The following is a 12,444-nucleotide window of genomic DNA, read 5'->3' on the forward strand; positions in this document are numbered from 1 at the left end:
GGATGGAAGTAAATGATTTCATTACAAGGAACAATATTGCTCATGCAGAATTATCATATGTCTGAACTACCAGTTATTAAGCTTGTCATCATCACCGTGACCGGTGCATTGAGCGGCCTTTTTATCTTATACCTTGTGCACATAGTAGATTTGTAATCATCTGCATAAAAAACAAAGATCACGACACATGTATCATATGCTCTCAAGGACCAGCGTTAGCCAAGAAAGTAACAGGATAGATATGGAACTCTAAAATATTGCAAAATCTACCAGAAAATAAAGACTAAGGCAGCAAAAGGTAGTCTTCCAACTTCTGTACATTTTAGTAACCAAAAGAACACAATTTTCAGGAAAGAAATTTGAATATGATTTAAGGTTACGTTTAATCTTTAATGAATTTTTTTAAACTTAATCTTAAATTATGAAGAAAATACCTGGGCCACTAAAAGTATGGTCTGGCAGATTGGCTGGGCGTCTCGAGATGGAAGCAGTGGTCCACCTGAAATCAGAGTCCGTCGTAGTATTTGTCCACTGACAAACACTTCGCTGGAAATCGCAGTCAAGGGGCATTGTTGTAGCTTTTGTAGGCATTGCTGAAAAAAATGAATGGTAGATAGTTACTGATATTTTTAGTTATTATTTGTTTAACAAAGAACTTATTCAAAATTATATCCCTGCATACAAATATTATACAGTTTCACAATCAGTGACTGAAGCAGAATCATTACTTCTCCTGCCATTCGGTAACCGTATCAATACCCTATCATGGATCTTCCTTGGTATACTAAGCATAATTGTCTTATATGCCCACAATTTAATACCCACCAGGATCATTGTTTCCATTTAAAAATTAAAGTTCACCTCTCCAATTCCTTATAGGATTTAAAATTTGATGTAAAAGACATTTATTTGAAATGTTCCTCATTTAATTACATTGTCAGCAGCAAAAACATGCCATATCCAATATAATCCCACCGAAACCTATATTTTCCCATAATTTATCTCTTCATATCCTCGTAAAGACTTCCTTAAAAATGACCCTACTTTCATAACTGCATAGGTTTCCGTCCATATATAAGTCTCTATATGAAACCAATCTCTTCTTTGAACGTGAAACACATTTACTTTATTGGATAAGTACATAATATGTTTCATACGAGTGAAATAAAATTATTCATATAAAAAGTGTAGAAAAATATTATTCATATAAAAAGTGTAGGAAAATATTACGTATGGCCAAACAGAGGACAAAAACAGTGACAAAAAATTTCCGAAACTTTCGTTTATCCAGCGCCGAAGCGTTCAATAAGGCTAAAATATAAAATACTGTCATAAACAAAATCGAAAAGAAGTAGTCATAGCATCATGATATTACTTCAATTTTTTAATCATAAAAGTTTAGATAGTCTTACCTGATTATTTTTATACTTCAAAACTGAGTAAAAAATAAAAAAATAAATGCGAAGGTACTACTGTAGCTAAAACGCATCCCTCAATTTCAAAGGGTTTTCGTGGCCACTGTTTAATGCAACAAAGATTTTGTTCCTTGCCCTAGGCATGGCAATGTTCTTCACTTGCTAAAGATAAATTACACTAAACATCAACATTTTTATACTAACAGTTTCTAGCGGGAAAGTATGTGAAATTATCTACACATTCTCGCACGTAAATTTACCTCATGAATCAGTTTTATACCAAAATTGAGAAGGGGTTAAGAAAATGACAGTCTTCTTCAGTTTAAAAGAACCATGTTGCATAGGTATGGAGTTTAATACTAATAACTATTTAAACTAATAACTATCTTCTCGATACAAATTGAAGTCATCATCTTTTATTATTCAAAGACCAGATAATCTCTAGAAATAAATCCTTTAGTAAACTACATTGCATCTCAGAGGCCTTAGGTCTTTTTTTAGGCTTATAAATCATTACTGCAACATACACAGTTTTAACAAAGCCTAAAACTCCAACATTCAAAGAATATGTTTAATTCATGTTTCTATTCTCAAATTATTGTTATAACTGTTGACCTTGGTTCACTGCTACATGCTGTAGAAGTAGTTAAGGTGACCATTTCAAGTATCAAGTTGTTTGTGCTAACTTTAAAAACATTGCCTACCTTGTTGCACCGCGCTTTGAGCTAATTCTTTAAAATAATAGATGGCAAATTATATCACAACATAAATGTCATATTTATGTACACACAGGGAAAATAATGTTAACTGCGAATTTGCAAATTTATGAACATAGGAAATTAAAAAAGTGTAATACTACTTGACAACATATGACATTTTACTTAGTGAAGGAAAATAGCAAAAAAAAATCACGTGGCTTTAGTTTTGAGCATGACTGTACCATCAGCATCCATGTCCCTGACCATTTTCCTGTTAGCGAAGATTCCACAATCTATATTTCCTTCCTCTGTCATAAACATTCAATGATCCATAGAAAAACATTAAGTTTAAAGTCCGATGAGCAAAATAACGAAAAATCTGTTTACAGCCCTACAGTCTAAATCATTTCTGCAGAAAGAGCAACGTCCATAACCAAGCAGAATAAAAATTCATAAAAATAATGGATCTTTCCCAGATAGTGACCTCCACGGGTTTTAACCCGTTACATCTTTGCGGAGCATTGGGGATTGCCGTAAAAACATAAGGAAGAGACTGTAAATATCATAAAGATAATACCCCGAGAAATATTAGTCCCAAATAACGGCCCCCGAAAACTCTTGGGGTCACTATCTTTGAAAGATTCGAAATCAATAACTGCCAACATACTTGAACAGTCACCCATGAAGAGAGTAATATCATCTAGAGCCATGTATCCATTGCCTCGACTGCTGCCCCACATCCCCTCAAATGCCAGCTGTGAAATGAAAATTTGCCAGGTGAGGGGAACTGAGAAGATATGATATGCCGTTGATATTCCAAACAGTGTATTATCAACAGGGACATATATTTCTTTATTGTCCTTCTACAAGCATATCAACTCTGATTATGGTGGCTTTCTTATATTCGGAGTTTAAATTTCTAACTATAAAATAATATAAATGTAAAAGTTCAGATAAAGTTTTCTCTAATATAACAATTATATATTTTTATAAAATTCGTAAACCAAGTTGCATTCCGAATTTAGATTTCTAACTATAAAATTGTATAAATGCAAAAGTTCAGATAAATTTGTCTAATACTACAATTATTTATTTTTTATAAAATTCGTAAACCAAATTACATCTTTAGATACTGAAAAAATATAATAAAGTATATATCAAATTACAAATACAGATTTAAAAGGACATACAACAGAAGAAATCTTCAAATTTTAAGTACAGTACACATTCAAACATGGAATAATCCAACCAAATTTAAATTTAGGCTGTATTTTAGATAAGTAAACCCCATAACAAAAATCTGCATTTAAAATTGTCATCCATATAAACTATAGTTTAGACTTTTAATTTATATTTACCAAGATATTTTAATTTACCAAATCGACGTATAATAAAATATTTTAGATACTGAATTGCCATATAGTACTTAGGTTTCAAAGTTGCACGTACCGAAACAAATTCAGTGTTTCAACAAAGTTATCATACCAAAAGAAGTTTCAACACGGTAACATGTCCTCACATTTCATGTAAATTAATTCTCTTTTAACATTTCATCCATATGTTAGTTCAAAATAAATGTATATTAATATTCATTTTGAAGAAAACCATAAGAGAATGGAATGCTTCAATTTTCTCGTGTGGTATTCATTCTGCTCTAAATATCACAATGTGTAGGTATACGAAAATTCGTGTCACCATACCTGGAAGTCTTTCTTGCTCTTAACCTTAGCTTGGCCATAAAGCCAGTTAGGACCTGGTGATTTTTCAGAGACCAAACTGGTTCCAGAACTGGCATTTGCTTATCATCAATATACTGAGCGTAAAGCGTCAGGGATCCCAGAGAAGGTCCAGCTGGATCAATAAAAGGCTCATACAAAAAGTACCTGGAAGGAAAAGTAATTTCGTCAAGTCCTACTTTGTTCATCTGAAATCATCGTCTACGATATGCAAAGTAACAGATATGGCAAGTTAAAATTCATATTCATTCATCATATCAAAGATTTAATATTATTTGCATAATTATCTATCCAATAGTAGAAAAGTCCTTTAGAAATTTAGATAAAAAAACAGTTATTCTATATTTTAAAGAAATGATTTACCATCTCATACCAGAACCTAACACAGGGAATGAACCTACAGTCTATAACATTTTGTTTTCACAACTCAACCCATCCAGGTGTGGGTTCCAGATAAAGAACATACCAGAATGCAATGCACATTGCTTCATCCTTCCCAGGAATAGATGCAGAGACTAGCCAAGCTCGGTCACCGCCTCTCTGAACAGACCCCCTTGGAAGCACCATATAAAAACCTGAAAAGGTCATGCGTCATTGAGAGTTTTTAAATAACATTTATCCTTGATTATGTGTGATGAATATCCAGATATAAAATCATTACTTTGCGATCACATTCGTTAATGACTAAATAAAACTCTCACTTTATGTTCTGACATTAAATGCTTCTCTTGTGAGTGTTTCTTAATATTTTATAGCCTTCCTAAAAAGACGCTGGATATTAAGGCTATCATATGAATATTTTGGCTTGTCTAAATCATCTTCGAAGGCTAGATGCATTCAGACATATTGTCTTATGCCGAACTTTACCTTACCAAGCACTTTTGATGTTACATAAAGTTTCAGTCATTAATTGATGGCGTATAATAAGAAAGCAGCCAATCATATAGTTAAAGAGGTGAAGAAATAAAAAAAAAATAAAAGAAAGCAAGTTAAGGACTTACTAATCCAGACTTCTCCAGAAGTTCGATTTCATTCTAAGTTGCGCTAGATAAATATATATAATGATTTTCACAATGTGGAAAGAATGTTAAAATTCAGTTTTAGAGCACTCTGCTGACTGCATAAAGCATACAATACAATACAATACAATACCTACAATACAGGCTTTGTATTAAAGAGCCTATCCCTATCAATTCCTCTTCTGATGGGTATATAAGTGGGCTTGAGGATGCTCACATTGCGCCATATCACAGACGCCTTTGCAGTCAATAGCAATCTCTCTCTCTCTCTCTCTCTCTCTCTCTCTCTCTCTCTCTCTCTCTCTCTCTCTCTCTCTCTCTCTCTCTCTCTCTCCATTTGTCTGTGAAATTTTAATTCTCGTATGTACGTGTACTGATTTCAAACGAAACAAGCTAAGGTTGACCCCTCGAGCTCAGAATAATAGGAACAGTCGGGTAAGTAGGAGAAATCACGGGGATTTGATATATTTCCTTTTTCGGAAGCATTTAAAGGCTAGGTATGCTTTTACTTCGGGTGTTCAGAATAGGTTTTCGTTCTAATGAGGACATTGTATGAAGTTTATAAGGTCATTTATCATTGAGGGAGCAAGTGTTTAGAATTTTTAAACTAAATGAAATATGGTATACATTATGACATACAAGAAAATCCTCAGGGTTTTCAATTACTAAATTACAACAGCCTTCATCATCAATGTCAGGTCTCAAACGTTTTGATACAATTTATCTGAAATTGTGCTACAGAGGTGGGCAACCTCGGTTGGAAAAGCAGAATGCTGCAAGCTGCCCGGTCCGGAGAAAATAATTTACGAGTTCAGAATAAACTAGGAGACCTGAATAACAAATAACAAAACATCAAACAAATAGCAAAGTAAAACAGATAGGATAAATAAGAAATTATGAAGTGACGCTTTTGCTGGCCTGTTTAACAAAGCCATTTACACCAAGTTCGATACAGGTAGAAAAGATAAGATTGTGAGAATTAACTTCATACTAGTGCTGCATAGCGAAGAGTATAATCTGGGGAGATCTGAGTGAAAAGGATGATTGGAATTATGAAAATATCTGTAGAGCAGGCAAATTAATACAATGATCGGGAGGCAGGCATTCATTAAAACTTGACAGTTTCAGACGAGTGTCTCCACCTCTGAAGCCTAAACAGCGGAACAATATTCGAAAACATGACTGAATACAAGAAGAGTCTCCCAGTGATAATCATGTCCCTGAAGGTCTTGGCAGACTCTCACTGAGGGTCGTATTTTAAAACTACCACCTACCCTGTTCGATGAAGAGCCTGCTCGTGAAATTCCTTCGTGGAGCGGTATTATAAAAACGTAGGGGAAACGCTTTCATGAATAGGAACTGTAACGGACGGTTGCTATGCCGGAGGTGGTAAACAAACATTTCATTCGGATCGGAAGACGGCTGTTCTACTTCTATACCACTTTATACCAATATATATGTAGACTTTATCACTCACACAATTGTTTTGTGCATTAATACAATTACTACAGCAGAGTCCAGCTGCCTTTACAGCTAAGCCCGCCTACAGATTACGTCACGACCATTCCTTGAAGCTAACTGGTTAGAAATATAGAAAACTTCGTTAATCTGTGGTTCTTTTCATCTTCATTTATTTTGCAATGGTCGTTTTGCCGAACTAAAATACGTAGTGCTGATTATAATATAATCCAAGAGGAGGTGGAAGACATTTCTGTTACTGCTGTGAAGTTCACAAACACCCGACAGCCAGGAACTTGGGAACATGAGATTTCTAAGTATAAGGACAGTCTTTTTACAAAAACGCAAATAAGACCATTTGTAGTGAAGTACTGGAAAAAAAATAGGCTACTAAAATATTTGGCATGTGTTATACGTTCCAATACTTACAATTATGCGGTTCTCTTTTAACTTTACAAAAAATATACAAGATTTCCTCTCCGTTTCCAATGATTTACACCTTCCGATCACCTTCGTCACGAAGACCTACTTCGCGGCGCAATAATACCATTTTAGCCAAGAAGAGCTTCTTCATCGAAGATGTCAGTTTAAAAATACGGCCCTCAGTGCGACTGAAAAATTTTTTGACCAGATCTGCACCTCTTGGAGTTCCTGCACTACAATGGAATCGTCGGCAAACTGCCAAAATTCTTAGATGTTCAGCTGCAATCTGTTGAAAAAACTACCCAAAGGTCAAACGAGAACATTTCACCCATGAAGTCCAATATAGCGTGTTGCTTGGCTATTCATGTAACAATTGGCCTTGCTCGCTTTTTTCACAATTTGTTATGGTTGGTTATTAATTAATTAATAATTATTATCTTGATGTCCAAGGTTAGTGACATTCACTGCGTAACTCTAAGCTCATCTAAATGTATATTATAGTATGCCTGTAGAAAGTCATCATGGTATTTGACACAAGTTTTCAAACACTTAAGCTTTATAAAAAAAAAAAAAAAATCATGAAATCAACAATGTCAATAGTCACACTGGAAAAGCATTGGAGAGACTGAATATCAAATCAAATATTTTTATAGTAGCAAATACAATGATCAATGCTATCAATATTACCGATATTGTTAATATTTTATACTTTCATTATTGTGTGACTTAGAAGAGGACAAATTACTTTTACTCAAATCAAATTGAATCTAATATACAGTAACTCTTCGACAATATAGGAGCATTTTTACCAAGTTAAAAAAATCAAATCTTTTTATAACACTGGTTACTGGCTGGTGCTGAGTTGGTCTAGAAGTGATGATGAATGGTCGAAAATGCCTTCAATTTTAAACTATTGAACGATTAGTGACATTCATCTGCCTGACCGTTCAGTTCAGACAGCCAAACACGGAACGAATAGTGTACTGTTCAATTAACAACAAAAGTTATAGCAAGCCTCCCCTTAAATAAAATAATTATACAAAGTTTCAATTAATTGAATATGAAATATACGTATATATTTACATACTCAAACCAATTTAAAAGTAAAGTAGTTAAGAAGTAGTTAAGAACTGAGCAGTTACATTACAAGCTGTTAAAAGCAATCATGTGGTACCATTTAAAGAAGGTTATGAATCTTAAATTTACTTTCAGAGTAGTGACATTAGAATTCAATCCCTTCTACCAACTCCTCTGGACAGCTTGAATAGAGCAAAACTTACCAAACAGAAATCCTCGTTAACGTATTTTTCTAGATAGCAGAAAATTACTGCACGTCCTTTATCAAACTGTACCTTTACAGGTATCAATATACTTACATAAATTGATCTGCACGAGGTGGGTAGAGTGAGCTCTATTTAGTGGTGGTTGGCTTGACTGAGGAAAGTCATAAGGAATGTTGCTTAGCAGTGTGTGAGTGAAGGAAAATGGTTTACGTGCGTACTGTATTTATGTCTTGCTCTTGTCATTTTTGATAGATCTTTGCCTTAGTACATTTTTGAGATTGCCACTGAGCGAGTGAGGCATTTATTTTTACTTTATTACCCTAAAATAATTTCCGTTGTATTTTACTTATTCATCTGTAGTTTTGTTAATTAATTTATCAATGCGTTAATTTGTTTATTTTTTTCTAACAACTGATCTCTTCTTTCTGTATTTCCTTTTATTTTCTGTAACTTCTATTAAATGAGCACCATATTCTTTGGAACTTGTCCATATGAATAGGGCTTAATCTTCAGAATAATAATAATAATAATAATAATAATAATAATAATAATAATAATAATAATAATAATAATAATAATAATAATAATAATAATAATAATAATAATAATAATAATAATAATAATAAGAAATGGACAAGAGAAGAAAATAAGGAAATGTGGAGATGCTACATCAGAAGCAACCCGACGGAGAGAGGATATAGAAGAAGATTGGTCAACATCTGGAATGAGAGGAATAACACCCCCCAAACAGAGCAGAGGCTGGCAGACCAAGTAAGGAACATAAAGAAAAAGAACTGGCTCTCCCCAACAGAAAGAGAAGAACTGGAAAGGGAAATGTCACACGACAACGAATTACAAGAAGACGAACTGAGAGACGATGCCACAGAAGACGACAGGGAGGATGAGGTATCAAACAACGACACACGAAGAAACACCGACGAAGTAACAGAGAGGACGGAATGGGTAGAAAAGATTAGACAATGGATGGAGCCAGATACAGAGAGAACAAAGATCCCCTCCATGAAAGCCTACAACACCAAGAAATTAAGGGAGAAAACAAGTGAGGTCAATGAAATAATGGGCCTAATACACACCACCAGTATCACAGAAACAAATAACTTGACATATGCAGGAGCAAGATTAGTAGCAGAACTGATGGGGATTCGAACACCAACACCACCGTCACAACCAACCCAACAGAAACCAAAACAGCAACCTCCTTGGAAAAGGCGCCTGGAAAAGCAAATCATGGTGATGAGATCTGACTTGAGTAAACTGAAAGAGATGGCAGAAAAAAGGCTAAGAAGCAAGAAAACAAGGGAGGAACTCAACGAGAAATACAAAGTACAAGAGAGGGGACTAAACAACACAATAGAAGATGTAAAACAGAGGCTTAAGGCCAAAGCACACAAGATCCAACGGTACATGAACAGGAATAAGGGATACCAACAGAACAAACTATTCGGAACCAACCAGAAAAGACTATACAGCCAACTAAGAGGGGAAGACAACCACCCAGAAATTCCTGAAGCCGAACCAAGTAAGAGACTCTGGGAAAACATATGGAGCAATCCAGTATCACACAACAAACATGCAACATGGCTCCAGGAAGTCAAGGAAGAAGAAACAGGGAGAATAAAACAAGATTCACAGACATCACGACAGACACAGTCAGACACCCCAACTAAAAGAAAAATGCCCAACTGGAAAGCCCCAGGTCCCGATGAAGTCCAGGATACTGGCTCAAAAACTTCAAGGGCCCTACACCCACGAATAGCACAACAACTCCAGCATTGTATCTCAAATCACCAAGCACCCAAATGGATGACCACAGGAAGAACATCCTTAGTACAAAAAGACAAGAGTAAGGGAAATATAGCCAGTAACTACAGGCCTATCACCTGCCTACCAATAATGTGGAAGTTACTAACAGGTATCATCAGTGAAAGGCTATACAACTACCTAGAGGAGACAAACACCATCCCCCACCAACAGAAAGGCTGCAGAAGGAAGTGTAGGGGCACAAAAGACCAGCTCCTGATAGACAAAATGGTAATGAAGAACAGTAGGAGAAGGAAAACCAACCTAAGCATGGCATGGATAGACTATAAGAAAGCCTTCGACATGATACCACACACATGGCTAATAGAATGCCTGAAAATATATGGGGCAGAGGAAAATACCATCAGCTTCCTCAAAAATACAATGCGCAACTGGAATACAATACTTACAAGCTCTGGAATAAGACTAGCAGAGGTTAATATCAGGAGAGGGATCTTCCAGGGCGACTCACTGTCCCCACTACTCTTCGTAGTAGCCATGATTCCCATGACAAAAGTACTACAGAAGATGGATGCCGGGTACCAACTCAAGAAAAGAGGCAACAAAATCAACCATCTGATGTTCATGGACGACATCAAGCTGTATGGTAAGAGCATCAAGGAAATAGATACCCTAATCCAGACTGTAAGGATTGTATCTGGGGACATCAGGATGGAGTTTGGAATAGAAAAATGCGCCTTAGTCAACATACAAAAAGGCAAAGTAACGAGAACTGAAGGGATAAAGCTACCAGATGGGAGCAACATCAAACACATAGATGAGACAGGATACAAATACCTGGGAATGATGGAAGGAGGAGATATAAAACACCAAGAGATGAAGGACACGATCAGGAAAGAATATATGCAGAGACTCAAGGCGATACTCAAGTCAAAACTCAACGGCGGAAATATGATAAAAGCCATAAGCACATGGGCAGTGCCAGTAATCAGATACAGCGCAGGAATAGTGGAATGGACGAAGACAGAACTCCGCAGCATAGATCAGAAAACCAGGAAACAAATGACAATACGCAAAGCACTACACCCAAGAGCAAATACGGACAGACTATACATAACACGAAAGGAAGGAGGGAGAGGACTACTAAGTATAGAGGACTGCGTCAACATCGAAAACAGAGCACTGGGGCAATACCTGAAAACCAGTGAAGACGAGTGGCTAAAGAGTGCATGGGAAGAAGGACTAATAAAAGTAGACGAAGACCCAGAAATATACAGAGACAGGAGAAAGACAGACAGAACAGAGGACTGGCACAACAAACCAATGCACGGACAATACATGAGACAGACTAAAGAACTAGCCAGCGATGACAATTGGCAATGGCTACAGAGGGGAGAGCTAAAGAAGGAAACTGAAGGAATGATAACAGCGGCACAAGATCAGGCCCTAAGAACCAGATATGTTCAAAGTACGATAGACGGAAATAACATCTCTCCCATATGTAGGAAGTGCAATACGAAAAATGAAACCATAAACCACATAGCAAGTGAATGCCCGGCACTTGCACAGAACCAGTACAAAAAGAGGCATGATTCAGTGGCAAAAGCCCTCCACTGGAGCCTGTGCAAGAAACATCAGCTACCTTGCAGTAATAAGTGGTACGAGCACCAACCTGAAGGAGTGATAGAAAACGATCAGGCAAAGATCCTCTGGGACTATGGTATCAGACGGATAGGGTGATACGTGCAAACAGACCAGACGTGACGTTGATTGACAATGTCAAGAAGAAAGTATCACTCATTGATGTCGCAATACCATGGGACACCAGAGTTGAAGAGAAAGAGAGGGAAAAAATGGATAAGTATCAAGATCTGAAAATAGAAATAAGAAGGATATGGGATATGCCAGTGGAAATCGTACCCATAATCATAGGAGCACTAGGCACGATCCCAAGATCCTTGAAAAGGAATCTAGAAAAACTAGAGGCTGAAGTAGCTCCAGGACTCATGCAGAAGAGTGTGATCCTAGAAACGGCACACATAGTAAGAAAAGTGATGGACTCCTAAGGAGGCAGGATGCAACCCGGAACCCCACACTATAAATACCACCCAGTCGAATTGGAGGACTGTGATAGAGCAAAAAAAAAAAAAAAAAATAATAATAATAATAATAATAATAATAATAATAATAATAATAATAATAATAATAATAAGCCTTTTTGATTCGTGTTCATACGTATTTATTACGATCAGCATATGAAATCTTTAATAGGCCTGCTTTGTAGTTAGCACTACCAATTTTTATGATGCGTTCTCTGCACTATGTACCCTACATGTGAGCAGTCAAGTCGCCTCCAAATTTTTATACATATGATTTGCTCATTATTGAGGAACAAGTACGTTTTTTTTTTCACTATTTGGGACTTCTTTTTCTATTTTAACGAGTAAGGTAAATGTAACCATCCATGATGAAATGCCCCTCTCATCAAAAAAAGAGGTGAATGATAAGCTTAAAGTGCTTTCAGAATGAAAATGTTAGTACTGTACCACCTCATGTGAAGATTACAGAGTATGATACCTACCCTCAATCGTTGCTCATTTTCATCCATGCATTGTTATCTAACCACTTAC

General features: G+C 36.1%; 1 protein-coding gene across 1 annotated transcript in view; it reads right to left on the bottom strand.

Annotated features, from left to right (window-relative positions):
* The window catches only part of LOC135225803 (MAM and LDL-receptor class A domain-containing protein 1-like), a 104,762-nt gene that overhangs the window by 15,002 nt on the left and 77,316 nt on the right, over positions 1-12,444 (bottom strand). The window contains 5 exon segments of the mRNA XM_064265299.1: positions 435-593; positions 2,781-2,868; positions 3,814-3,869; positions 3,872-3,996; positions 4,316-4,424. Of these exon segments, the coding sequence (XP_064121369.1) occupies positions 435-593; positions 2,781-2,868; positions 3,814-3,869; positions 3,872-3,996; positions 4,316-4,424 (537 nt within the window).

The sequence above is a fragment of the Macrobrachium nipponense genome, chromosome 13 (genome assembly GCF_015104395.2).
Source record: "Macrobrachium nipponense isolate FS-2020 chromosome 13, ASM1510439v2, whole genome shotgun sequence".
NCBI classification, from domain to species: Eukaryota; Metazoa; Arthropoda; class Malacostraca; order Decapoda; family Palaemonidae; genus Macrobrachium; species Macrobrachium nipponense.